We start from the raw sequence: 27,907 nt of genomic DNA, 5'->3' as shown, positions 1-27,907 counted from the left end.
TATACCAAAATCAGAGTTATGTGTTCTAACTACTCTTTCTGTATATATAATAAGGAATCTTTATAAATCTACCCAATTCAGTTACTATGTTCCCAAATGAAGGGGAAGTTTTCAAACAAGTATGATTTGTCTAAAATATGTATTCTGAACACTTTGGTACCTATTATGTGATATCAGCTAAAATATCAGAAAGGAGGATTTATTTCCTCAATTAATGCACATATTAGGGTTACTGCTTAAAAACATTTCTAAAAAAATCTTAAAAATGTCAAAGAAACATAGCTGCCAGAAAAAACAACTAGTAACTCCACGTGGCCTGGCAGATGGTTTTGAAATAAGTCCTTGACAATTCTACTATAAAATGTTTTAGACGTAATAATCAAACTTGGTATTATAGTGCAACTCTCTGATATGGCAGTAACCATTTGTGATTTGCTACCAAATGTCAGAAATAATTTTTCACGTCTTTAAATCTTTCTTTTTACTGTTCTATCTAGAACTATGTCCTGTCAATGTGATTAAAATATCAGTATGTCATCATCTAGAGTGAAGAGAATTCCTTCCTCTTCACTGTTGCCTTAATCTGTTACAGTTCCTTTACATTCTAAGGCACACCATGCCCTACTTATTGCTACAAAACCCCTGAAATCTGTGCCTCAGCCTATTTCTGCTTCATCATTATGGCTCAATGAAAATCAATTCAGAGTGCCTGCTAAAACTTAGTAACATTAAGTCTAGAACGCCATTGTCCAGTAGATGAACTGCATAAGAACCAAGTCTACTGAAGCAAAGGCCAAAAATCACAAATATGTGCTCAATATGCTCTTTCCCCTAAAAACTGACATTTACTATGACAGTTAAGCTCAGTGATATCTCTGGCTGTCCATAATCCATACTCAATGCTATAAAATAAAATGTTAGGCCAGTAAGCTTTCATAATTTTTATTAAATCCTAGTCTAATGTAACAATATCTGATTTTATAGACATCATCCCATGGTGAGTATGTATAATAAGTGAAAGCAAATCAGACACCTAAGTTATTATTTTCTGCAGACTAAGCAATAAGATAACAACTACACAGAATACTACAGATAATGACATACATTTACTTGCTCGGAGTTTTCAAACAAGCCATGTTGTTTATCAAACTATATCTCCTAATACTTAATACAGTAGAATTAGTGATTGTAGTTCTCATATATTTTACTTACAAGTACCTTATTGAGATAACTAACATTTTGACAGTTTCAGACTTTCCAAATTAGCACAACATATTCGAGAGAAAGAGCAAAGGCAAAATGAAAATTGAATATGACAAGATAGTTCTTAGAAGGAAACAGAAGGGAAGAAAAAGGGGGAAAGTGAAATATCACTGAGATCGGGGGAAAAAAAAAATCAAACAAGTCCAGACATCTGATTAGAACAGATCAACTATGAATTTCACAAATCAAAAGTTTATAAATTCAATGCAAAGCAAACCGTTTTGAATGGAAAGGCTGAGCTGAAACTAAAAGGTAGATAAACTGTTATTTTTGGCCTTAAACAGTATCAACTCTTCTGATCAAAGAAGGCCACAACAGTTAAGATTGTATTACTTGATTTTATTTTACACTAGGTGGTGGACACAAAAGCAATCCTCCTTAATAAAACTGACAATTAGCTTCACTCAGAACATTTTTAATAATGCACATTTAAAAAAAAGTATTCATCTTACAAATTGTTCTGCAATCCAAATATACAACAGCTTGGAAAACAATGTTTAGAAAACAAAAGCCAATGTAAAAAGACAGATTAAAACAACTAGAACAGTACAGGTTTTATATGGCTCTGATTTTACAGTTTTCTTACTGCATCATCAATGTCAGAAATCTGTTCCTTCAGCTGGCTCCATTGTTCAGGATTTAAAGATATACCTAAAAAAATGTTTAAAAATCAAAAGTTGAAAAATCTACTTAAGCTCTCTTGAGGATTTTCTACTTCCAACTAAAACACTGTTTTATCAAAATTGCCACTTCAAATGACACACTAAGAATCAAATCTCTTACATTTATTTGTCATATTCATCACAATTACCTTTGTAGGTCATCCTTCTATCCAGTTTTACTTTCAACACCACATCCTGCATAATGCCTATTATACCCAGTGAGAACAAATAATGATTTGAAGATTTAGCTCACAAATGCTTACAAACTAGCAGGCTAAGTGGCCAAGCTTAGATTTGGTTTGTGACACCCCATTTCTACAACCAGCTGTCTCCAACATTTGCTCAAAATTTCCACAGGAATTCGGCATGAATGACTTTGTGCTTTCTTCCAGAAGCACTCATTTCACTCTGGAAAAATCCCTGAGACATAGCCCGAACAGAACTTCTTAGACCATGCATACTGGTTAAGAGTGCACTCTGGAGTCATGCTGCCAAGGTTCAAATACCAGCCTCACTGTCACTAACTCCATTAAACCTCAGTTTCCTCACCTGTAAAAAGGTGCTTATAACACAAATGGCTGTTGTGAAAAATTAGCCAATGTGAATAAAGTCTTAGCATATCACCTGACAAACATTTAAAAATTAGCTAATGACATGTTCCTATTTAAGATGAAAAAGTATGAACAGAAAGTACTTTGTACTTTAAACTTCTAGTGTTCTAATCCTTGACACATATAAAGAGAGAAACCAGAAGTGGAAGAATTAATAAATTTCTCAGAAAACTGCTATGAGGCCATGGAATTGAGAAGAGGGAGGAGAATGTATTGGGACAACACTGAGGAAGGATTAATCAATCACTTTAGTAAATGTTTACAGTAACAAGAAATTTGCCATTGGCTACATTGGGACAACTTGAATGATCAATCCAAAAGTGACCTGAAGAAGAAGAGAGTGAAAACATATAAGGGTTTTAAGTTTAATAAAGTCAAAATTAAATGAGGCAAACATGGTGCTTTTCAAAATGGCATGCAGGTAAAATAGAAAAAAATAAGGAGGCATTTTTCATTAGCTAAGGATCAACCTAAAGCAGCTAACTAGCCAAATACAAAGATTTCTATTGGTACACAAATGTTCTCTTGCTATTTTGTGAAAGAAAGTATGCTTTTGTGATGATGCCATGCGTGGGACTGGATGAGGCACAAATGGAAGACAAAGTGGTTAAAGGATATCACCCTAAAGAATATTCTTTGGAGATGAATCAAAAGTCAACACTGTAAATCAGGATTTTCCATTCCTAGTGTTATACTTTCCCAGTGCCCCCCCAACTCTAGTTTGGAATTGAGGTAATCTTAAAGATACATTCAAATTAACAATAAAGTGGCAGCCAACTGGAGTGATACAGGGGTATTACTGGGGAGGAGGAGGTATTTCAACAGCTGTACTTAGGACATCTCATAAAATAAGTTAACTGTCACGTCCAAAAAGGCTATAGAAGACGAAGAGAAGCAACATGAGAATCTTTCAGGACCTATTCACTGCCAACATTATTTAAATTTCATATAAAGTCCAAACAATTTCAAGCTTACATAATCCCAATATTAGGACCAAACTTAGGAAATTAAACCTTACCTTTTCTTCCTGGTTTCATTTCACCTTCTGGATCCATCCAATATTCTCTAATATCAATTAAGACTTTCCCTTTAAAGTCCCGAACACTAACATACCTCATTTTCCCAATCTACAAAAGAAAAAAGAAAACATAAAATAGCTGCCCACAAAGATATCCATGTTTATATTCCCACTCGCTGCACACTGACTCTACTTCTAATCACAAAAATAACTGCAGTTCTCCATAGCAACACTACATCAAGGGAGCTTTCATTGTTAAAAAAGAAATCTTTCTAAGAAAACGAAACAAAGTACATCTCACATTTCCAATCATTTTTGAGTTAAATGTGGGACATACATTAATGAAATATTACTTGGCTTCAAAAGAGAAGGAAATACTGTCCCACGGTACAACATGCATGAACCTTGAGATCATACGCTAAGTGAAATAAATAAGCTCTTCACAAAAAGCTTCATACTGGATGATTCCACTTCATATGAGCTACCTGGAGTAGTCAGGTCGTATAGAAAGCAGAATGGTGGTTACCAGGGGCTATGGATAAGGAGAAAGGGGGAGTTGTTATATAATAGTTTTACAAGATGAAAAAGCTCTGGAAATCTGTTTCACAACAAATGTGAAAATATTTAACATTACTATATGCTCAAAAATGGGGAAGATGGTTAAGTTTTATGTTAAGTATTTTTTTTTTACAATAAAAATCATGAGAAAGCAAAATCTAGTACAAACTACAACCGTAGGCATCCACAGACTCGGCCAGCTACACGGGTTTAGCAACCAATCTGAATGTAAGAATCCAAAGCTCCAGTCAACAGGAACAAAAGAGAGCTTTCTCTTTTAGACATTCATTTAAAATGACATCTTTAATACACTCCACTTACCGTTTTAAACTGAGAACTTAGAACTTTTCATAGGAAACTATTTTTCAGAAATCTTCTATTGCTGCTTAACTACAGACGGCACAGGGAAGGAAAAGGTTTACTCAACAGTGTCTACAAGCACTTTCCAACATCTTATGCTGCTGTAATGTACTGTCTAGCACTTAAGCTAAGAAATTACACTTTCTAATCAAAACCTCTACTATCTCTACCTACCTCTTACTCATTTTAAACCTCTTCAATCTTACTAACTTAAATAAAATACTAGGTATGATTTTGTGCCTAAGACACATCAAAAAGTTCCTTTCCTTACAAACCTGGGTCCCTTCATTATTAATCCCTTTTATCGGGATTGTGCTAACACAAGTACACACTTGGCTTTCATCCAGCCTATGACATCTCAAGCCGCTTTTTCTTATCTCAGATCTTATTCATTTTCCTTTAGTTTTTCATTCACAAATAAGTTTCTTGTCCTGTTGGTGTGACCCCTACTTTCGGGGTATGTCTCATGCTTTATGGAGAAAATACAGCCCATTAAGTATGGTTAAATGCCTTAAATCTCTTACCCACATCATCATGAATTCATAAGTTTTATACCTTTTGTATCCAATTTTTAGCATATACAGTTGACCCTTGGAACAACTCAGGGGCGTAATTCAAGCATAAATTATAGCCAGGCCCTCCACATCTGAAGATTAAACCAACCACAAATCATAAAGTATGTGGTACTGAAAACTGTCCATGTACAACTGGACCCCGGCAGTTCAAATCTGCACTGAAGTGCACATTCTTTCCCTTCCCACTGGTTTCGTATCTACCATTTCCAAACACGCTCTGTCCTCCGTTTCTAAAGTCACCAGTGATCCTACTGTCAGTATTAATGGCTTACTTTTTACAGTCCTCTTCATATCCCTAGTGCCTGTCATACTGGGTTCCCAGTAAACTGTTTTAATGGATGAATTAAATAAGACCATAATAATTATCACAGTGAAACTCCCAATAGTGATTTATAATATTGACTTAAATGAATTAATAAGTAAAGTTATCTTAGGCACCTACAGCACTGAAGTGAACAACATTTCCTTCTGGTTTTCTGGTAAGCCCACGCGAGAGATGAATAGATAAAATTAAAATACACTAAAAACCTCCAAAATTAATACTGATTAGGTAAGTCAACTCTGCATTCAGTGTGGGCTTGAGCAGTGGAAGATACTGCAAGTGGTGGAATCTTATAGTGAAAAACTACAAGCCATAAATTAAGGAAAAAGTGATGAGGAAATAGACAAAGGAAAGGAGAAAGATACAATACTGATGAGATTCAAGGAAAGGCTGAATAGATGGAGCTAATACTGAAAAGGACTTGAAAAGCCAGTAAGAGAATTCTGAAGCCTTTATACAGGTCTTTGGAATAAGAACCAAAAACAGAAAGAAAAACAAAGGAGAACACCATCTTTACTACAAATCTTCCTTATATTCCTGAGAAATCTGATGTAGAAAACGGTTACAACTTTAAAATCTCACTAGGAAAAAAAGTTAAAGATTAAGACTGAAAGCAATCTATTTTTAAAAAGGGACAATGTAAGTATATGAATGGCATTTTGCCAGTCTTAATAATAACAATACTCAGTTATTTTATGTAAACAGCATGGTACAATACAGTTAACACTACACACTGTTGGCTAGCTATGTGAACTTCTACCTCGATCCCTAGAAACTTCTCACAAGCTTCCTCATCCACAATTTCAATGACATGCATAATCGTTTTTGCTTGCCAAAGACCAACTTAAAGAGGCATTTTCTTCCTCCCAAACATGGCTGACCATCACATATTTAAACCTTTGCGATTTTACAATTTGAAGTCCCTAAACATTTTTCAAATAACTTGTGATTATAATAAATTATTTAAAATAGGGAAAAAGTATAGATCAATAAACTGATAATAAAATTTGGCAAAAATGCTTCAGAGAACACTGGCACCAAAGAACTGTGTGGGTGAAAAGGAAGAGAAGGCCTGATGACACAGAATGACGCTGCTCCACCAAAATCTAAAACTTACTGTGACCAAAACTTACTGCGCATTTTGTATGCTCTCCCTTAATACATACAGCGTCCACTTTAACACAAATCTCCAAATAAAGATGGACCCTACAGAAGACTGCACTGTGTTTATTCCATAACTTTTCATTCCCCCAGTCTAAAGCAGAAAATCCACAGTACACAGATTCATTCCAGAGCTTAAGTGATACACCTTAGAGGGAAAAGAGAGAATGCCTTGCCCCTGACATCAGGAATAAAACAAGGTGTCTGCTCTCACCACTTCTTTTCAATACTGTTCTGGAAACAATAGCAATAAAGCAAGAAAAAGAAAAGGATGATATAAAAGCAGACAAAATCATCAACAGAGAAAATTCTAACACATCGTTAAAAATATATTTTTAACATTTATAAAATATAGAATGTTGTAATTTACATATATTATGTAATATTATATGTATTTTTAGCAACGAATGACTAAAAAATGATGTTAGGAAACAATACATTTGAGATAGAATCAAAACACACAAAATGCTTTGGAATAAATTTGACAGAAGATATACCAGAAAAATTACAAAACAGAAATTCAAAAAGATCTAAATTAATGGAAAAAGATACCAATATGATCAAGTTGTAAATTTTTTCCAAACTGTTCTTCAGCTTCCCCAATCCCAATCAAAATCCCAGTAGACTTGTGGATAAAAACTGACAAACTGATTATAAAATGTGTATGTAAATACAAAATACATAGAATAGCAAAAATAATTCTGAAGGTGAAAAACAAGAACAATGTTAAAGGACTTACACTACCTGACTGCAAAGCTCACCATAAAAGTACAGTAATTAAAAAAAAAAAAAAAAAAGTACAGTGATTAAGACAGTGTGGTACTGAAGTAAAGACAGATATATAGACCAATGGAATACAACAGAGTTTAGAAATAGATACTTTATATATTTACTGATTTTCTTTATAAATATCCAAGGTGAGTCAACAGGAAAAGAATAGTCTTCAAAAAACGGTACTACAACACCTAGATTATCTGCACAGGGGTGAAAAATGAGTCTCAACAACTACCTCACACTACACACAGAGAAAACTAATTCTACTAGTTAGTTTTCTAATTAGTAGACCTATTCTATTAGTGACCTATTTCTAATTAGTGACCTATTCTCAAAAAGTGGGTATTTAGTTTTTGGTTTTTTTTTTAATCTTGTCTTATGGCTACTCCAAACAATTTTAATGTAGATTTTAGATTTGTCTTTGGTAAAGTGTACCTGATAACCCAGATCCTTAAAGATTCTAGCAATCTCTAAGAAAGTTCCACTCTGGAAATGGAAGCTATCTTCTAGGCATTTTCTTGGTAAATGAAAAACATAGAAAACATACAGCACTATTTTTAAAATTAAATAAAACTTATTACAAATTTACAAAATACAATGAAAGCAACTGATTTTCCTTTTAAAAACCCCATCCTGCACCTTTCTAATAAATTATCAAACCATTATTACTAATAAAGCCCTCATTTTATATAACCAACGTACTCACTCTAACGTGCTTTGGATTCAAATTAAAAGTATTACCACCAAAATATTTTTCTACGGCCAAAATACCATTTCAAGGAAAAAGCTCTAATGGCAATGAAATTAAATGCTGTGTTAGCTCTTCAATCAATCAATCCTAAAGGAAATCAACCCTGAATATTCACTGGAAGGATTGATGCTGAAGCTCCAATACTTTGCCACCTGATGCAAAGAATGAACTCATTGGAAAAGACCCTGATGCTGGGAAAGATTGAGGGCAGGAGGAGAAGGTGACAACAGAGGATGAGATGGTTAGATGGCATCATCAACTCATTTGGTGAGATAATAAAGTGTCTGAACAAGCTCCAGATGATGACAGGACAGGGAAACGTGGTGTGCTGCATTCCATGGGGTCGCAAAGAATCAGACTCGATCTAGCAACTGAACAGTAACAATTCTCTTAGAATGCCTACACAGACCACTTTCACAGGCTAGATCTTGAAAAGTCACTCTGAAAATAAGGCCTATGTTCCTCCCAGAGGCCCTTTCAAAAGAATGAGGAGTCTATAAATAGCCTTTCAGGCTTGGGATCCTTTCAAATGAAGGTTTAAGAACTGAACTCGCTTTTTTTTGGTGAGATAATAACTTCCCCATAATAAAAGAACTAGTTTCCCCAGCCTGCTCTAATAGAATAAAATCTCTAAACGTGGTTCCTGGTTTATCTGTACAAACAAGGGTAAGGTAGAAAAGATAAAATCCACTAAGAGGCTACAGTGGCTCTATTATTATCCAAGTACAAGTAGGCATATGGCAAACAGAACTGATCAGAGAAAAGCCCAAGACAGCTGCCAAGTAAATACTTGAAAGAAGTCTGTATCTTTAGTATAAACATTAAGTTGAAATATTCCAAAGTAGCCCTTCATTCTACACAGGAGGAAAGGCTATGAAAGGAAGGGATACTCTCTTGCAGATTTTACATTTCATTCTGCCCCTTAAAATAGCCTTCCAGTGCACTTAGAAGGTTCAGCTCCTAAAAATGGCCTCCCAATAGGAAAGCCCTGCAAGAGCTGACCCTTCACCTTCCTTACCAACTTGACCTACCTACACTCTCAGCCAACCTTCCTGCACAATCCAAGCTCCCTCCCACTTCAAGGCATCTGCACAATGCCCTCTCCTTTGAAAATGCTTTCCTCTCCCCCACACTTGGTACAGCTGGCTGCTCCTTTATGTCATAAGCTTCAAATGTCACTTCCTTCAGGAAAGATTCTCAGAGCATTTCTCACTCCTAATCATCTGCACTGTAACTTCTCAGCCCTTATCATAGTTTTAATCGTATTATCTACTCACATAAAGGAGGGCCCTTTCATAATTCTTCCTTACAAACATCGATTTATGTTCTCTATCAAATTAGTCTACTCCTAGTACCTCTAAAATATACAAAAGTCAGAAGACTAAAGCCCATAAGTAAATCATAAAATTAAAAATAATTTTAAAATGTATGTATTTAAAATGAACAACTTGATTCAATATTCACACACTCAGAGTGAAAAAACTACTAGTATATTCAAGCTAACACATTACCATTTTTTGCATGACTGGTACATCTGAAAATCCACTTAGTACAGTTCAAATGTTCAATACAGTGTTAAGTACAGTTATCATGTGTCTTATTTCTTAATCCAGACATATAACAAGGCAAAATTGAATAAAAATATCCAATTTCTAGTTTCCCATTCTCACCTTAACCCTGGTACTCTGTCTTTCAAGGACATCACTAACTTTTCAAAAGAGTGCACACACACACAAGCCTCACTTTCTTTTTTTTTTTTACAGCAATAAAATGATTTATCCTGGTATATTCTAAGACAGAGAAACAGATGGTAAATAACATATACTGGGGCTACTTGGGTAAAGTTTTACTCCTATATATATATATAGTTTTTTTTTCCCCATTTCTTTTTATTAGTTGGAGGCTAATTACTTTACAATATTATAGTGGTTTTTGCCATACATTGACATGAATCAGCCATGGATTTACATGTATTCCCCATGCCTCACTTTCTAATAAAAAAATGTTTGCAGTCTCATCTTGTCCAACCTTCTGGCTTCAACTAATGTCTCCTTATCTTTTTTATGTTCCCACAAGCACTTACTTTTTTCCTGCTCCCATTAGCACACTCTTCTTACTTTCCTTCACCTTCTCTTACCTATATCCTCTTTTTCCTTCCACCCTAAGTTATCACAAGACATGTACTCAATCACCTCTCTTCCCCCTCTGGTTTATGCTTACTTCAGCAGAAGGCTTCAGTCAATCGTACCATATGTTCCCACATGAACATTTCCCAACTAAACCCTCCAGGTGCTAAAGGAAAGACACTTTACCATACTTATAATCAGGTCTCAAATGCCAAACTTAACCACCTTTGCCGTTTATCAGTGAAACCATCTCTATTGTCTCAAATTTGAAACCAGTCTTCACTGATTGCTTCATTCCTCCAGTCCACTCTTCCTCACTAGCTCTCTTAATCACTATTCCATCTTCTGGGAAAACCATCTAAGCCCTTATCACCTCACATCAATCTATCCCCACTGCCTCTCCCATAAATCCTTCTTGTACCATGATGCCAATAACAAGTCTCCCTAAAACAAGATAAGAAACCCAAGGGAAAAAGTTGTATCGGTAATTTCATCAAAGCCCTCTAAGGCACTTCCCTCACTACTCAACCTTATTTCTACCCCCCCACCCCACCCAATATATAAACAGAAGATTCATTTTCTTTTACCTTTTCTGTTATCAAGTCAAAATTAGGCAGGTCATATTGCAGTCTCCCCTCTAGTAATATCCTATCCACACTTCACAGCCCAGTGCTAGACCTACCTCCTCCAATCTGCTCCATAAATGCGCAGTTCTCAATCTTTCTTTTTCTGATTCCGCTAAACTCCCTTTGTTTTAAATACAGCAAAATCACAGAACTCTAGATCTTAACAAAAATCTAGCATCATATAAATTGCTTTCATTTCTACCAACTTCTTCTTATATTTCAAGGACTATCCTTAGTCAAGAGGATAGTATACAGAAAAGATTAGCAAGCATTAACAGATGAGGTACTTTTCATATTCTTCAGATCAAGCCGGGTAACACTTCTAGATTAAGGAAATACCAGTTTTACCTGAAACATGTTATCATCTCTGCTGCTGCTGCTCTGCTTGGAGGATGACAGTGCTCTGGAGGTCTCACCAGTTTTTTGCTTCTTTACAGGTTTTTCTGGAGCAACTTGCTTTTTCCTCTTTAGCTTGAAAGAAAAACAAGAATATGGTTAAAATTTGCATAAGAACAAAACACATCTCAGGTTCAAAAAATCGCATTACTTTTTAAGACTTAGAGGATCAAAAGATTATATTTATTAATAAAAAATCATAAATATATACATAGGCAAGTTTTAAGTTTTCCCTGACAACAGAACTATGAAACTAACATACCACTGTTATCTAGTATAATGTTTTCAAACTTTTGCGTTTCTTGGGAAACCAAGATACTTCAGGCATTAGAGTGGTATTCACCAGACCAACAGTTGTATTATAGATCGGGATCCCACATAAAATTTCTCTGTGAGAAAAAAAGACTGAGCGGGACTACTGTTGCTTTTAAATACGCTTAAAACTTTTGGAAACCACAAATCTACTAGTCAGTTGTTTTTTACAAAGAAAAACATACTAATTAGAAAGACAACAACCAATTTAAGATTATTTATGCCTGCCTATTCCAAAAGGGACTTGGGACTTCCCTGGTGGTTTAGTGGTTAAGACTCTGTGATCTCAGTGCAGGGGACTGGGGTTCAATCCCTGGTCAGAGAACTAGATCCCACATGCCACAACTAGAAAAAAGAAAAAAAACCCTGCACGTCACAGGAAGACAGAAAATCCCAAGTGCCACAACTAAGACCCAGCGCAGCCAAACATATAAAATACTTTAAAAAAAAAGAAAAAAGGGATGAGAAAACCAAAAGGGACTTAAATTGGTTCAGGGAATTTATGAGTAGGGAAAGCTAAGAAAACTATTTTGTACTGGAGACCAGAGGTCAACAACTCATCACAAAACTTCCTCATCACAAAAAAATCACTTTAGACAGCAATGTGTTAGACTAGTATTCAAAATCAAAACAATGTTTTAAAAGCAGCATTGCTGTAAAAGCTTTTTATATAGACTCATTCTCAAAAAGAGCTAAGTCCATGAAATTCAGTAGAGTTCCCAATCCAAGCAGTAGAGGGCAGTATGTTCCTTGAAGTGAAGTGAAGTCAAAGTGGCTCGGACGTGTCCAACTCTTTGGGACCCCCATGGACTATACAGTTCGTGGAATTCTCCAGGCCAGAATACTGGATTGGGTAGCTCTTCCCTTCTCCAGGGAATATTCCCAGCCAAGGGATCCAACCCAGGTCTCCCACATTGCAGGAGGATTGCCACCCCCTGGTTCCCTAAGCCCAACAACACTGGAGTGGGTAGCCTATCCCTTGCCCAGTGGATGGATCTTCCCAACTCAAGTGGATATTCCCGACGCAGGGAATGCAGGGGTCTCCTGCATTGCAGGCACATTCTTTACCAACTGAGCTATCAGGGAAGCTCCTTAGTTCCTTAGTGGAAGGTATAAATTATTACTTTTACCAAATTATATGATACTAGGCAAAATAAAATGTATATATTTATGTACACAAACTTAAAGAGTGGATTCATCTAATGAAGTACTTACAGGATTAATAGTACTATTTGGGATAAATAGCAAAAATCAGCTCGCTAAGCAATTACTCTTTTATCAGTTCTGTATAGTCCCTGTAGACTGTGCATTCCCTGCACGTAAAAGCTCAATAAAGAATCTGGTAAATGAATGTATTCAAATGATATACTGTGTACAAATTAAAAACTAAAAGACATTTCCTTCTCAAATATAGCTATGCATGTTCTTTGAAGCTTTTTTCAATCTTCCAAGCGAAATTATGATATGTATTTCAAGATTTTCATAGAAGCTCTCTTTTAACTAACACTATCAACTGAGCTCAGAGACAACTATGTAGGCTACAGGAGGTAAAGGACAGTTCTGTGTGGGAGAAGCCCTCACCAGAGTGAGATGCTCAGGTAAGCAGAATGCACAGTTAAGCTTACAGCACAATTATTATCTAATGCAGAAAAAGTCTTTTCTAATCAAAATGGGTAATTTCATGCTAGCTTTGCTGAGTGCTGATTTAACTAAAAGGAAGGATCAGAGTAAATAACATTCTAATTTAAAATATAAAAAGCCAAATTTTATGTAACCTTCAGAGGCTGGATAAACAACAAGGCTAAGAAGACTGTCAAACCAATATCTGTTTTCATAAAGTTCATATAATAAGGCTCAACTAGTATGCAGAATGGGCTTCCCAGGTAGCTCAATGGAAGAAAATCTGCCTGCTAATGCAGGAGACTCGAGCTTGGTTCCAGGGTAGAAAAGATCCCCTGGAAGAGGAAATGGCAACCCACTCCAGAATTTTTGCTTAGAAATCCCACGGAGAGAGGAACCTGGTGGGCGACAGTCCACGGGGCTGCAAAGAGTCAGACATGACCTAAGAGCACACAAGCACCATAAAGAACACCTCCAGTCTAAGAAGTCTACTGAGCAACAGCTAATAGTGGCTTTGGCCTAAACTTGGTGCTATTCCCCTGGGGTCTAAGGCAGTGGCTGTAGGGCTCCTAAAAAGCCTCAACAGGAAACTTGCTGAAGTCAGAAAACTTGCTCAAGTCTGACTTCAGGGCGTGGCCTACATGTCTACCACAAGCATCTAGGCATTTCAGTCAAGTGGGTCAGGGGCCATCTGCACTTTCAGAAATGTCCATCCAGGCTCTCATTTTAAGGTTCTGATATGTTTTGCTGTCCTTCAGAACCAATACTGCTGAATTAAGTATCACAAAAATGACCTGGTGTAATAGTCACCTTTTTGTCGACTTCACTGTCAGAATCGCTACCAGAAGAGCTTGAAGAAACAAGTTCCTTTGACTTAGGCATTCTGAAAGAAAAATACATTATGTAAATAATTCATAAACTTTTTCATTACCTTCAACTTAACTCTCCCCCAAAGATTCAAGAAGTTCCACAGTTCATTCTACCACTGTGTGGCACTGGAGCTGTTACACTGAGCACAATGCTATAGAAGTTATGCTCTTATTATAAAGCTCGTCCATGTTGAAAATAACATGCAAAGGAAAGAGTTCTAAACCCAGCAAAGAGCTAAATGTCATACACATCTCATACTCCTACATCTCGCTCTTTCTCAAAGTCAATGGGTCTTTTTATACTTCATTTTAGCAGGGTTAGATGCTTATGGATAGGAGTTAGATGTTTACAGATAGAGTAAATTGCAAAGAGACAGCTGACAGCAATCACTGTCAAACCAGGAAGAAATATGAACAATTCTCAGTATTTATATTTCCCACCAATGAGACTTACATACAATTATTCATTGCAGGAATTAATCCCAATGTACACACAGCATGGTGGACAACTGTACTATACAGCTGTCTGTATCTAATTAGTTTTGCCATTATAATCATACTTTTCATGTTCTGTATAGGTTCTTAATTTTTTCATTTTGACCATTCCAATCAAAAGAGCAAGTACTGATTCAAAGTTATACATAAATTAACGTTCATTTACATTTCACACTGATTTTCTACTCTGAAATATATAACTAAAATTTGAAGACGCTGCTTATGGGAGGGTTTTAGCTTCCCTAAGGATTTATGGGAAAGGATTTACCCTTTCCTCCAATTCCTACTATGACCCTAGTTCCCTAGATTTTGGAGATCCCCCAGAGGTACACAGGCTAGTGTCTTTCCTGTGGAGTTTACAGAGTGCCTGGACCTAAAGCAGAGTCTTGTGCCTCTATGTTTCCCAAATTTCAAGGAATTTCATGCTCTACTTTTCAAAGCACTTGTAATACCAAGTGGTAAAACTCCATATATCTTCATAGCAAGTATCTTTTGCTCCCTACATCTCCAATTCAGAAGAGACTGAGCCCTATTAATTTCTATATGCCCCCAAGAGCCCAATATACACAACGTACACTGTAAATGTTTGCTGAATAAAAGAGAAAAAAAAAAAAAAAAGACCTCAAACCAACATAAATAATCCAGCTTTGGGCTAAATTTGCATAGCAATGGCATTCAACGTGTCCCACAAGAGGAGGTCAAGGTAAAAGAAATGGGCCATCCCTACTCTAGCCACTAAATTCAAAAAGCTCAAACCATGCTCCACCCAGCCATGTTGATTTTAACTGGCAATTTCTTGGTAACAAGAAGAGTAAACTCAGAGGGGAGCCAGCAACGTTTACAACCACATTTTTATACATTAATCCAGTTACTGCTCCACTTTACAGCCTAATCTCCAAAATCAATGTAGTTGTTTCTGTATGCTAGCTGCTAATGCCAAGCCTTTTTTTTTAAAGGTAATTAAATTGAACATAACCTATTTTTCACTTTGAAACGGTCAAGCATAACTACACCATCTGCTCATTAAAGGTGCCCGAGGGGGCTAAGATCATTTCAAAGCACCACCTCGTGTTTAACCCAAATAAGTCCCTCCGACACGAAAACCAGGTAATGGTAACTAAACCACTCTTTGAACTACCAACAAAATATATTTTCACTTTTACTTAATGAGCCTTTACTGTTCTGGAGCGGGGAGTGGGGACGGCGTGGCTTGTAATTCAGGCAAAGTAATACTGAACGTGCTGGTGCGGAATACACACACACACACACACACACACACAAAGCTTTAAAAAAAGGAAATCTTCGATCTTTGATAAAGGCATGAGGGAAGGAGGATTCGAAAATAAACGATGAAGATAAACTAGAACTAAAAGGCACGAGAATTCGGTACAACACGAGGGTGGTAAGCATCCAAACGGGGGAAGCGGGTCCCGGGATGCCAGCAAGCCGCCCGAACCCCGGGACAGGCGATGGCTGGGGCGGTGGGAGACAGGTTGGTCGGAGGGGGCGTAGGAGGCGGCGAAATGCAGAGGAGACGGAGTGGGAAGAGGAGGGACTTGCACCAAGCGCCATTTTCTTCCCTCGAAGAGCTCACCCCCCCCGCCCCAACACACCAGCCGTTCACTCCTCCACCCCCGGACTCCCCCGCCGCACCCCCGGCCTCCTCCGACCCGGTCCGCTCCCTCCCGCCCCTAGAGCGTCCCCACTCCGGGGAGCAGAGATGAGGACCCCGGAGACGCAGGCCCCGCACGCGCACCCGCCCGGGACCGGGCCGCTGCTGCATTGTCCCGGGGGCGCCCCAGGCCCCTTCCCGCGGCTCCTCGGCCCCGCCCGGCCGCACCCGCCGCCCGAGATCGCCTCACCCGCTACCCCGGGGCCGTTCCCGGGAGCCAGCTTCAAGCGCCAAGGGGCCTGAAACGCGTGGGGCTCGCAGCCGGGGACGGAGGAGGGGGTCCGGGGAGGCCGAGGAAGGGAAGGGGGAGATCAGGCAGCGCCGCCATTTCCCGCGGCCGTGGCCGACAAGGAACCTGGGCCTCAGGTGGATAGCGGCCGAGCTGGGAAGGTAGGGGTCGGCCTAGCGGTGCTTCGACGGGTAGGGGTGGGGGCGGGGTCCCGTGCACTCACGCTCCGCTCCAGTAGCCGAACTGCCTCCAGCTCGCTCAGTAGCGACTGACAGAGAAACGGAAGTGACGACAGCAGAGAGACGCCGGCCCCGCCCCACTGAGACTACGCACACGCGATGGGGCGTGGCTTCCTCGCCAAAAACCGACACCGAAACCCTTTCCAGGGCCTTAAAGGGCCCTCCCCTCATCCTGAACTGATACCGGGAAGGATGCAGCGAAGATTGGATTTGACTTGTGAGTGAAAGAGGGAACGAATTAAACATGAATGATGAGCACCGATGGTCTTTCCAGTAGTCATGTATGGATGTGAGAGTTGGATTATAAAGAAAGCTGAGCGCCGAAGAATTGATGCTTTTGAACTGTGGTGTTGGAGAAAACTCTTGAGACTCCATTGGACTGCAAGGAGATTCAACCAGTCCATCCTAAAGGAAATCTGTCCTGGGTGTTCATTGGAAGGACTGATGCTGAAACTGAAACTCCAATACTTTGGCCACCTTATGCGAAGAATTGACTCTCTTGAAAAAACCCTGATGCTGGGAAAGATTAAAGGCGGGAGAAGAAGGGGACAACAGAGGATGAGATGGTTGGATGGCATCACCGACTCAATGGACATGAGTTTGAGTACACTCAGGAGTTGGTGAGGGACAGGGAGGCCTGGCGTTGCTGCAGTCTATGGGGACTGAGCGACTAAACTGACAAGCACCGAGCTTTGCACTTGTTCCGGAAATGTTTCTTGTGTTAAAGCGAAATGTCTGAAAAAGAACAACACTTCTGACCCATTTTCCAAGAAATGATCCTTGCCCGCTACCCCCTACTCTGGTATTTGATCCTGGCTGGTAGAATTCAAAGGAAGGAAGCCACAGTCATAACGTTTAGTTCCAGAAAGTGCAAAAAAGTCTTCGCAGAAGTCCTTACCACACACCCACACACTTATTCCTAAACTGAAGTTCTGGGAACTCCCTGGAAGTCCAGTGGTTAGGACTTGGCACTTCCGCTGCCAGATGCCTGAAGTTCAATCACTGGTCAGGGAACAAAGATCCTGCAAGTTGTGGGGCCAAAAAAAAAAAGATACCTAAACTGAAGTTCTGGAAATGTAAGTGAGTTCACAGAAGGCAAGAGATATCCATGCTATAAGCAGGAATATGGTTCATGGAGTCTTTGAATCTATATTTAATGAATGCCTACTATAGCCAAGAATACATATTCAACACACATTTATCAAGCATCCACTGTGTTCCAGGCACTGTAGTGAGGCACTTCACATATAACACTTGTCCTAATAAGCACTTTCCAATGTAGAAATGATTGTTCTCTCCATTTTATAGATAAAGAAACCAAGGGCCTACAAGGTTAAATAAGTTCTGCTGTAGGTGATTCAGAGAGTGAGTCATGATTCAAACCCTGGATGCTGCAGACTGAGAGAGACCTCAAACGCTCTAGCCCACTTCTATGCATGCAGCATCAGGCTACATGACTGCTTCTCAAAAATTAAATACTTGCTGTATAGTTCCTTTTATGCAAGGCACAAAAAAAGCAAAAATAATCCATAGCGATCTAGGTCAGGTTAGCCTTGGGGGACTATCACTTGGAGTGAGTATGAAGGAATCTGCTGGGATGCTGAATATATCTTGGTCTGGGTGGTAGTTAGATAGGCATTGTTCAGTTGCTAAGCCATGTCCATCTCTGTCACCCCATGGACTACAGCACTCCGGGCTTTGTTGTCTTTCACTGTCTCCTGAAGTTTGTTCAAACTCATGTCCATTGAGTCACTGATGCTATCCATTTCATCCTCTGCTGCCCTCTTCTCCTCTTACCTTCAGTCATTCCGAGCATCAGGGTCTTTTCCAATGAGTCGGCTCTTTGCATCAGGTGGCCAAAGTATTGGAGCTTCAACTTCAGCATCAGTGCTTCCAGTGAACTTTCAGGGTTGATTTCCTTTAGGATTGACTGGTTTGATCTACTTGCTGTCCAAAGGAATCTCAAGTCTTCTCCAGCACCACAGTTCAAAAGCTTCAATTATTCAGCTCTCAGCCTTCTTTATGGTCCAACTCTCACATCTGTACGTGATTACTAGAAAAACCATAGCTTTGATTACACAGACCTTTGTTGGCAAAGTGAGGTATCTGCTGTTTAATATGCTGTCTAGGTTTATCATAGCTTTTCTTCCTGGGAGCAAGCATCTTTTAATTTCATGGCTGCAGTCACCATCCACAGTGATTTGGGAGTCCAAGAAAATAAAGCCTGCCTCTGTTTCCACTTTTTTCCCATTTATTTGCCATGAAGTGATGGGACCCGATGCCATGCTGTTCATTTTTCTGAATATTGATTTTTTTTTTTTAGAAATTCATTGAACACATTTTTATTGAGCACCTTCTATGTACACCAGACACTGACCCAGATGCTGGTGGTACAAATACAGCAGAAGAGAAAACAGACAAAAACCTCAGCCCTTACAGAGCTCCTGAAGCTTACATTCCTGTGAAATTAAGGCAAGAAAATTAATCCATGGAGAAAGGGACCAGTTATGAGCCAAAGAACAGTTCCTCTGAGGAGTTACAAAATGGATCCCTATTCTTGAAGTCAGAAAGAAATAATGAAGTCCCTACGGGGTCACCCAAAATGACAGGGCCCTGCTGAGCTCCCTAACCCAAGCCTGAGAAAGTGAGGGCTCACAGTGTCCCCTTTGCTACAATCTAAGGGTGGAAGTCAATGCACCGTGCTCCCTAAGAGGTCCACAAGGCCATGTAAGAGTCTATCTCCAAGCCAGAGGAAAGCAATGGTCATGCAGATTTGTTTCAATCAAGACAAGAGTCTCAAATATGAAATTCAATGAAGATGAACATAACTGCAAGTAATAAAAAAAAAAAAAACCATGAAACAAAAATTGTTTATAGCATAATAATTAATGAGAGCATAGAAAAGATTTTTGCCTAAGAAAATATTTAATCCTTAGCCCAAAAGTAATAAAATAGAAAATTACTATGAACTAGGGTGGCAATTTTAAACACACTCAGATAATTTTGATTTTAAATGTTCTGCTTTTCTAAAGGAAGACAAACTTGAAAGTATTTAGTCAAACTTGGTTTTCTGAAATGGTTTAACATACAAGCCATTTCTTGATTGTCTTCTAATGATTTATTTAGTACTGTCTGGGCTCCTTCATCCTCATTGTTTAATCAGGCCCCAGCCTCTTAATATTTCACCAGGCCTAGACTGGTTTGGACCCAGATGTGGAACAGAGTGATTCCTTTGATGTTTACATGTATCTGTGTGTCTCCATTCCAAAGTTAAATGTACATGGTTTAGAATAACTTATTTTATAAGCTCTCCACTTGGGAGACACATTGAGATTTAATGAAAGCCATATTCTCCTAGATAATGATGGTCTGTGTTAGTGTCTCACCTGAAAGGGGAATGTGGAAGCTCAGGGTTTATGTGTTGGTTATTTTCATTTTTATTTGCTCGATTGTGGCTGTAATCATGTCATTCAGAAACCTAAAGTGCAGACACATCTTGCTCCTAATGTGTTGTGTTGAATCCTAACCCCACTTCCGCAGCTCCCCACTGTTACTGCGTTCAAAAATACTCCTCTGTCTCCCTGCTGAGATGCTTACAATTTACTGCCTCTTAATAAGCAGTGGTTCTACTGCTTGATTATAAATTGCAGTTGCATTTCTAATGATTAAAGGAACCAGTGGTACAACACTGTGAGGATTTCCTCCTCCTTACCTGGTTTTGCTTCCAGCTGTGTGAACATTTGGTTCTTTCTATATTGTACAGTAATAGTTTTCCAAACTGAAGATTCGTGACTAATTGTTTTGGTATGGGTGATGCTAGACTCTTATCATTTGAAATGTTATTCTACTTTTACAGTAAAACCTCATTGATTCCTCCTGGAATTGCAGATAATGACTTAAAGTTGAAGGGTTTGCTAAAGCAAATTAATTGTATGTAAGGAAGCCTGATGGGTCTGAACTAAAACGCTCTTTAAAAATCACCCTTTCCCCACTTGATATGTGTAGTTTCTAATCACTCTCGTCAATTATATTAAAATACCTTCCATGAGGATCTTTACGTGGCCACATCTTTACTTAGATACACTGAATTTGCTTTTTATACCTGATAGATATACACACATATTTAATGGAGAATTTAAATATTTTTTTACTTTGTGAACATTTTTCACCTAATCAAATTTGCCTTGCCATAAAGAATTTTTAATTAATGATGTTTTATTGTAGCTTATTTTCCTCTCAGTGCATCTTGCTGAGTCTGAGTCTTGCTGTAGTCTGTTTCCATTTTGGTTTTCAAATTGTTTCTTTTGCTTAGAGTCTCTTAAAGCCAATGAACCCTGTTCTGTTTTGTGAAGACACAAAGACTTCTAGGAAACTTGCACAATGAATGTTGAGTTTTAAGCCAGCTTTTTCACTCTCTTCTTTCACTCTCATCAAGAGATAGGCATATATAGATGTAATGCATGCAATGCTAAGTCGCTTCAGACTCTGCAGCCCCACGGACTGTAGCCCTCCAGGCTCCTCTGTCCATGCGATTCTTCCAGCAAGAATACTGGAGTGGTTTGCCATGCAGTCCTCCAGGGGATCTTCCCAGCCCAGGAATCAAACCTGCATCTCTTCTGTCTCTTGCATTGGCAGGCGGGTTCTTTACCATTAACGCCACCTTGGAAGCCCATACAAATATAAAATTTCACTCAACACTTGTGTATTTTACAACACATAGGATAGACTTCAGTGAGAAAAATGAAAAAGTCAAAAATAAAAATATGAAAATTAAACTGTAAAAAGATGAAACTCACTCAGGAACCACTGTTCCAGCATGGTAGCTTGCGAGCCTGGAGTTTACACACCCAAAGGTAGTTAGGGAAGCACCCTCACTGACTGTGACCAGCCAACTTTAGTTCCCTTGGGGCCAGCGGTGCCCTGGGGCTTTGTAGAAGGTGTTTGATTGGGCTGAGCTTTTGTAGTGGGGTAACTAGAGGATCATTGGGTGGCCTGGGCGCTGAGAGCCATGGATATGGTTCTCTCTGGCTAAGGAAGGACAGAATCCAGGAAACTGGGTGGAGTCATTTGACTCACAGTATCTGTTCCCTCCCCTCCAAGACAGGCATCCCAGGTAGCATTAGTGGTAGGGAACCCACCAGGTGATGCAAGAGACATAAGAGATGCAGGTTTCATCTCTGGGTCTGGAAGATCCCCTGGAGGAGGAAATGGCAGCCCTACTCCACTATCTTAGCCTGGAGAATCCCATGGACATAGGAGCCAGCGGGGGGGGGGGGGTAGGCTACAGTCCATGGGGTCACAAAGAGTGGGACAAGACTGAAGTCACTTAGCATGCACACACTCCTCCAAGATAGAAAGAGCTACAACTCTCTTTACTCAAGTCAGGAAACTGCCCAAGGTCCTTCCCCAGTTTCTTCCCTCATTTCCTAAACTGTGTACTGAGCATCTACCATATGCCAGAACTGCTCTAAGTGCTGGGAATTCAGGAATGAACAAAACTGACTGGTTCACTCATGGAGCAGACAATAAGCAAGTAAAGAATTAAATAGAGATGGTAATTTCAGATAAGTGCTATAAAAAAATAAAAGAAAAACAAGATGAAGCAGTAAAGAGTGTTGGGGCGAAGTTAATTAAGATCCTAAAAGAGGTGAAATGGGAGTATTCAAGGCAGGGACCCTAATGAAAAGAGACAGCCAGGCTGAACTTTAGGTGCTAGGGGTTCAAAGCAGAGAAAGCAGCATGTGCTAAGGCCCTAAGGTTGAGCTGAGTCTAAATAACAGCATATTCTCCTGATGGAGAACCCCACTGGAGACCATGGGCTGCAGAGAGGAGAAGCCCACACGGCAGCTCCCCAGGCTCAATGCCAGGGCTGCCCAAGCCCCTGGAAATGCCAGCTCTGCAGAGTTACCGGAGCCCAGTTCTAGTCTTTCTCCAAGATCCAAGACAGCACTACTTCCTCTTCCTCCTCACCCATCGCTCCTCTTAATTAGCACCAAGGAATCCTGAAGCTTCCCTCCCGTGAGTTCTGTGCCCAGAGGAATAGGTTGTGTTAGCCCCGAGTTTGTTCTTTGAGGTATCAGTTTATGTAAAATGGGCTTCCCTGGTAGCTCAGCTGATAAAGAACCTGCCTGCAATGCAGGAGACCCCAGTTCGATTCCTGGGTCAGGAAGATCCCCTGGAGAAGGGATAGGCTACCCACTCCAGTATTCTGGCCTGGAGAATTCTATGGACTGTATAGTTCACAGGGTCGCAAAGAATCGGACACGACTGAGCGACTTTCACCTCACATACATGAAATGGTACAAGACTCCATGTAATTGTCAAGTGAAAGCTACAACCACAAATACTATAAAATTTCAGAGACCTGGGCCTCTGAATTGGAATAGACTGAGAATGCTTTGAAGAGGAAAACAGCCTTAAGCTTGACCAAGGGAGAGGAGAGAGAACCTTTGAGGCTGGAATAGAGGAGGGCTCTGAGCTAGGTATGACCACAAAATGAGGAAGGTACCTTGAGAGGCTATGAGCAGTGGATTCTATTGGCGTAGAAAGATAGCATGGAGGAACAATAGGAAATTCATCTGGAAAAGCAGAGGCAGAGGGCCCTTAATGAAGCATGGAGTTTGGATTTTATCACATGTGAAAAAGAAAAGAGTGAGGTGTGGTTTGGGGTTCGGGGCAGGCAGCACTAAAATGTGCCACTTAGTTACATGGATTACTTTAAGTTAAAATTACTTAAGAAACAGCTAATACAAGAAGGACTCTCTGACCTTTCTTTGTCCCTTGTGAGCAGGAAATAAATCTTCCATGTGCAAAGTACCCTCCCTGGAGCAAGAGATAGACAGGCATCCTTTATCACCAGAGACAGGGACTTCAAGGCCAAGAAGTTGTAGAAAAAACCTTGTTACTTCTTTGCTAATTCACTACCCCAAGCCCAAACATTTTTGTCTTGTCAATTCTTCACAAATTTATTTTTCCTTTGTCTAAAAAGAATTAAAGAAATTGCCCGCTTTGGTCACTTCTTTAAATCTCCTATTCTATAAGCTCCTGCGCATACAAATTAAATTTGGTTTTCTCCTATTAATCGTCTTGTGTCAATTTAATTATTAGACCAGCCAGAAGAACCAAGAGGGACAGAGGGGAAATTTCCCCTCCTTGACAAGTTGAAAAAAGAAGAAAGAACTTGGAAACTAGACACGTTGTACAAGAGGTGGTTCTAACTGTTACAGTAAGACATGATGAATTCCTAGAATATCAAAGTCACTTTCATTTGGACCTGGCCCCAGCTGATGGGTTTCCCAGGTGACCCTAGTGGTAAAGAATCTGCCTGCCAATGCAGGAGATGGAAGAGATGCAGGTTCAATTCCTGGGTCAGGAAGATCCCCTGAAGGAGAGCATGGCAATCCACTCCAGTATTCTTGCCTGGAGAATCCCATGGACAGAGGAGCCTGGCAGGCTACAGTCCATAGAGTTGCAAAGAGTCTGATATGGCTGAAGCAACTTGGACCCATGCATGCCAGCTGAGCTCTCTGTGCACCTGTCCAGGTCCAACAGAGGGAGCACTAGGAGTAATAAGGGAAAGAAAGGTCTTTTCTTCTAAACTTAAACCCCTGGGTCCAAATAACTCTGCTTTGAAATTCATTTGCCCAAATGCAGAGAGGAGAGAGGCAACCTTCCTTCTTTGCCACTGATGATTACACAGCTGTGGAACTGTGTAGGCTCAAAGCAGCCACCAAAAATAAACTCGTATAGGTCCCAATATGCAACAGGAAAGGACATGTACCTAGGAGAGAGAGGAGGCCATGGGCCCAGCAGGATGACACTTGGTAAAAACAGCATTCCATAGTGACCAGCAGGCTCTGGGTCCATCTCACTCCCTGCAGCAAGTGGTCCAAGAAGAGTACTCTCATGGCCACTATTGCAGAGAATGTATGGGGTGCAGAAGTTCAAAATATGAAGAGGGGGGGCAGGTGAAGGGATGTTCAGAGATTTGGCAAAATAGAAGCAGAATCTTGAAAAGTTCAGAATACAAACCTGAAATGGCATGGAAGTCTTGGGGTGCAGGGAATGGGGGTGAAAAAAAAAGGTGAACAATTTTTCCAGGAGTCATGTATGGATGTGAGAGTTGGACCATAAAGAAGGCTGAGCAGAGAAGAATTGATGCTTTTGAACTGTGGTGTTGGAGAAGACTTTTAAGACTCCCTTGGACAGCAAGGAGATCAATCAATCTTAAAGGAAATCAACTCTGAATATTCATTGAAAGGACTGATGCTGAAACTGAAGCTCCAATACTTTGGCCATCTGATGCAAAGAGCCGACTCATTGGAAAAGACCCTGATGCTGGGAAAGATTGAAGGCAAGAAGAAAAGGGGATTACAGAGGATGAGATGGTTAGATGGCACCACTGACTCAGCGAACCTGAGTTTGAGCAAGCATAGGCAGAGAGTGAAGGATAGGGAAGCCTGGTGTGCTGCAGTTCTTCGGGTCACAGAGTCAGACTTAGTGTCTGAACAACAACAATGGAGCAGTTAGATCCAGGTGCACGTCCAGCCCACCCTTGAAGAAGGGAGTTATATCTCCTTTGGGAAAATCAGACAGGAAATGGTCTGTGTGAAGAGTGCAGGGACAAGTAGACTTCCAAAGACTGAGTCAAAGTCCGAACATTAATGTGAAAACATCCCTCCCCAAACTCTTTCCCCCTTCTAGTGCTATTTGACTTTTTAAAAAATACAGACAGAAATACAAATTAATTTCTTAAAAAAACATATTTTATGAAACCTTGAATCACAATGAAATAAAGTAACCATGCATGACTACAGTCTGCCAGGCTGCTCGGTCCATGGGATTTTCCAGGCAAGAATACTGGAGTGGGTTGCCATTTCTTGCTCCAGGGGATCTTCCCAATCCAGGGATTGATCTCCTACAAGTCTTCTGCATTGGCAGGAGGATTCTTTTCCACCAAACCACCAGGGAAGTCCTTCCTTCTTGTACTTGCTGTTTGTTTGGGTTTTTTTTAAGTGCCTTTAGCTCAAAATAATGTTGATGTCAATATTAAGGCATATTTGGGGATGACATATTTGGTCTCCTTCAAAATCATGCTTCATGTTCCAGGGAAACCAAGCAGGCATAAATGAACATAGAATCCTCTGCACCTCTATCCCTTGCCCCTTTAACAGAAGTTTTCATTCAGTCTGTGTCACTGAGGGGCCCAAGTGGTGTGCCTGTGGTAGGTTTGGGTTTCAATTCTCTGAGCCTCAGGAGGTGGAGAACAGTTAAGAAGTATGAATTTTTAGAAGCAGAGAGATATGATGCTTTGCATGCAAATTTAGCTGGTTCCGTTTTCCTGGGTTGTGGTTCCTGGCAAAACTATTGGCAAATCTTTGTTCAGAAGTGATTGCTATTATTTTTAAGTAAACATAATATCTAAAGGAAAAATAAACAAAAATAAAATTTTACATTTGAGTAAAAGAGAAAGGGGAGATTTTATTTACAGCAAAATAGGATTGCAGTTGCTTCCAACAAGAGGGAAGCAAAACCTGAATGCATTTCTACAGGATGGTGATGGGAGTTGCTCCTTTCACAAAAAATTCCTAGAGGGATTCTTTGGATATGAATGGACTCCAGTTCCTGGTTCAAGTCTGAGTCTGGAAGCAGTGGGTAATGCAAAAAAGGCCAGAGGGCTTCTCTTGTGCTTCAGTAGTAGAGAATCTGCCTGCCAATGCAGAAGAAGTGAAGTCAAGTCAAGTCAAGTCAAGTCAAGTCGCTCAATCGTGTCCAACACTTGGCGACCCCATGGACTATAGCCTACCAGACTCTTTCATCCATGGGATTTTCCAGGCAATAGTACTGGAGTGGGTTGCCATTTCCTTCTCCAGCCAATGCTGTAGACACAGGTTCAATCCCTGATCTGGGAAGATCCCTCATACCTCAGATCAACCAAGCCCGGGAGCTACAACTACTGAGACCACAAGCCGCCAACTACTGACCCTTGCTCCCTAAACCTGAGCTCAGCAACAAGAAAAACCACTGCAATGAGAAGCCCTTGCACCGCGGCTAGAGAGTAGCCCCTACTAACCACAACTAGAGAAAACCCACACAGCAACGAGGACCCAGCCCAGCCAAAACTAAAGTAAGTAAATTAAAATTTTTAAAAATAAAAAAAGGAGGCTAGGGACTTCTCTGGTGGTCCAGTGGTTAAGACTCTGACTTCCAGTGCAGGGGGCTTGGGTTCGAGCTCTTGTCGGAGAACTAAGATCCCACATGCCTGGTGGTGCCAGAAGGAAAGATAAGAGGGCTAAGTAAATGAATTGAAATTGGAGTATCCGTAGGTAGACCAGAAAGAGAGGCGGTTTGGGGAGCTGAGAGGAGAAGAGAAAGACCTAGGGAAACCGCTCAGTAACCATGAAAGACCAGAACTTGAGGAAGAGACGGCTATCGAGAAACTCCTAGAGACCTGCTGGAGAGTTTGGGGAAACTTTCAAATGGCTCCTCACACTTCATTGCACTGTTAATACCTTCCATTACTCATTCCTCCCAAAACTTCAGGAAAAGGTTTAAGCAAGCAGCCGGATATTATTTTGAAACATGACCCAGTGTGGCTCCAGTTCCCAGCACTTCCTCCCTCCTGACCCTCCCTCTCCCCCACCCCCACTTTCTCACTCCCATCATTCCACAACGAGAAGAATGTCAGAGCAGAGCAAGGGGGTCGAATTCTTGGCTTTCGGGTTTCAGAATCTTAGGATGCCAGGCATAAATTATAGATTTAAAATAATATGTAATTAGTCACATTCTAATCTGTCTGCCCCTACTCCCACCAGAGATTTTTCCCACTAGGGAAATCTCCCACTAGGAGATTTTCCCTAGTCTGCAAGAGAAGAGAAATGGCGTGTCTTTAGTGCCTTTGAGAAGCAGTTGCTCTCTGTCCCCAGGCCAGCCCTGGGGGAAGATCCCCAGAGAGTTTGGGGATTGGGAGCAAAGCGAACCATTGCCTAGATTTCCAGATGGGCACCCTCTGGGAGGTCCTCTGCACCCCCAGGGTATGCGTGGAAATGTCTATGTGACACGTCAAGGATAGCAGGCCTAAGGCAGCCTCGCTGAATCCTGGAACCCCTCAGGGTGCTGTAGGACTCAGCAGAGTATCTTCCTCACTCGCCAAGACTAGCAAAGATGTGGCACCAACAGCCAGAAGATCCTGACAAAGAAATCTCACCAGCCTGGATCTGAATAGAGTGGACAGAACAAAGAATGTATCAACAAACTCCAACATAAAGA

At 40.3% G+C, this 27,907-nt stretch overlaps 1 protein-coding gene across 1 annotated transcript; it reads right to left on the bottom strand.

Moving 5' to 3' along the window:
- Positions 1–1,581: 1,581 nt before the first annotated feature.
- Positions 1,582–16,712, bottom strand: SUB1 (SUB1 regulator of transcription). The gene is made up of 5 exons (XM_065905204.1): positions 16,624–16,712; positions 13,946–14,018; positions 11,156–11,278; positions 3,555–3,663; positions 1,582–1,914 (listed from the first exon to the last, which is right to left on the bottom strand). Exons 2-5 carry the CDS (start codon positions 14,015–14,017, stop codon positions 1,835–1,837), a joined length of 384 nt encoding a protein of 127 aa, XP_065761276.1. The 5' UTR covers position 14,018; positions 16,624–16,712; the 3' UTR covers positions 1,582–1,834.
- Positions 16,713–27,907: the final 11,195 nt, after the last annotated feature.

The sequence above is a fragment of the Muntiacus reevesi genome, chromosome 14, assembly GCF_963930625.1.
Source record: "Muntiacus reevesi chromosome 14, mMunRee1.1, whole genome shotgun sequence".
NCBI classification, from domain to species: Eukaryota; Metazoa; Chordata; class Mammalia; order Artiodactyla; family Cervidae; genus Muntiacus; species Muntiacus reevesi.
This window is presented reverse-complemented; position numbering and strand designations above follow the sequence as displayed.

Bases quoted from the DNA above. Each gene is read 5' to 3' on its own strand.
- SUB1 (XM_065905204.1), bottom strand. From the start codon at position 14,017: ATGCCTAAGTCAAAGGAACTTGTTTCTTCAAGCTCTTCTGGTAGCGAT. The intron at 11,279-13,945 runs GTGACTATTACA...TTTTCTTTCAAG, and splicing joins ACAGTGAAGTCGACAAAAAG to CTAAAGAGGAAAAAGCAAGT. The intron at 3,664-11,155 runs GTAAAACTGGTA...TTTCTTTTGTAG, and splicing joins GAGATGATAACATGTTTCAG to ATTGGGAAAATGAGGTATGT.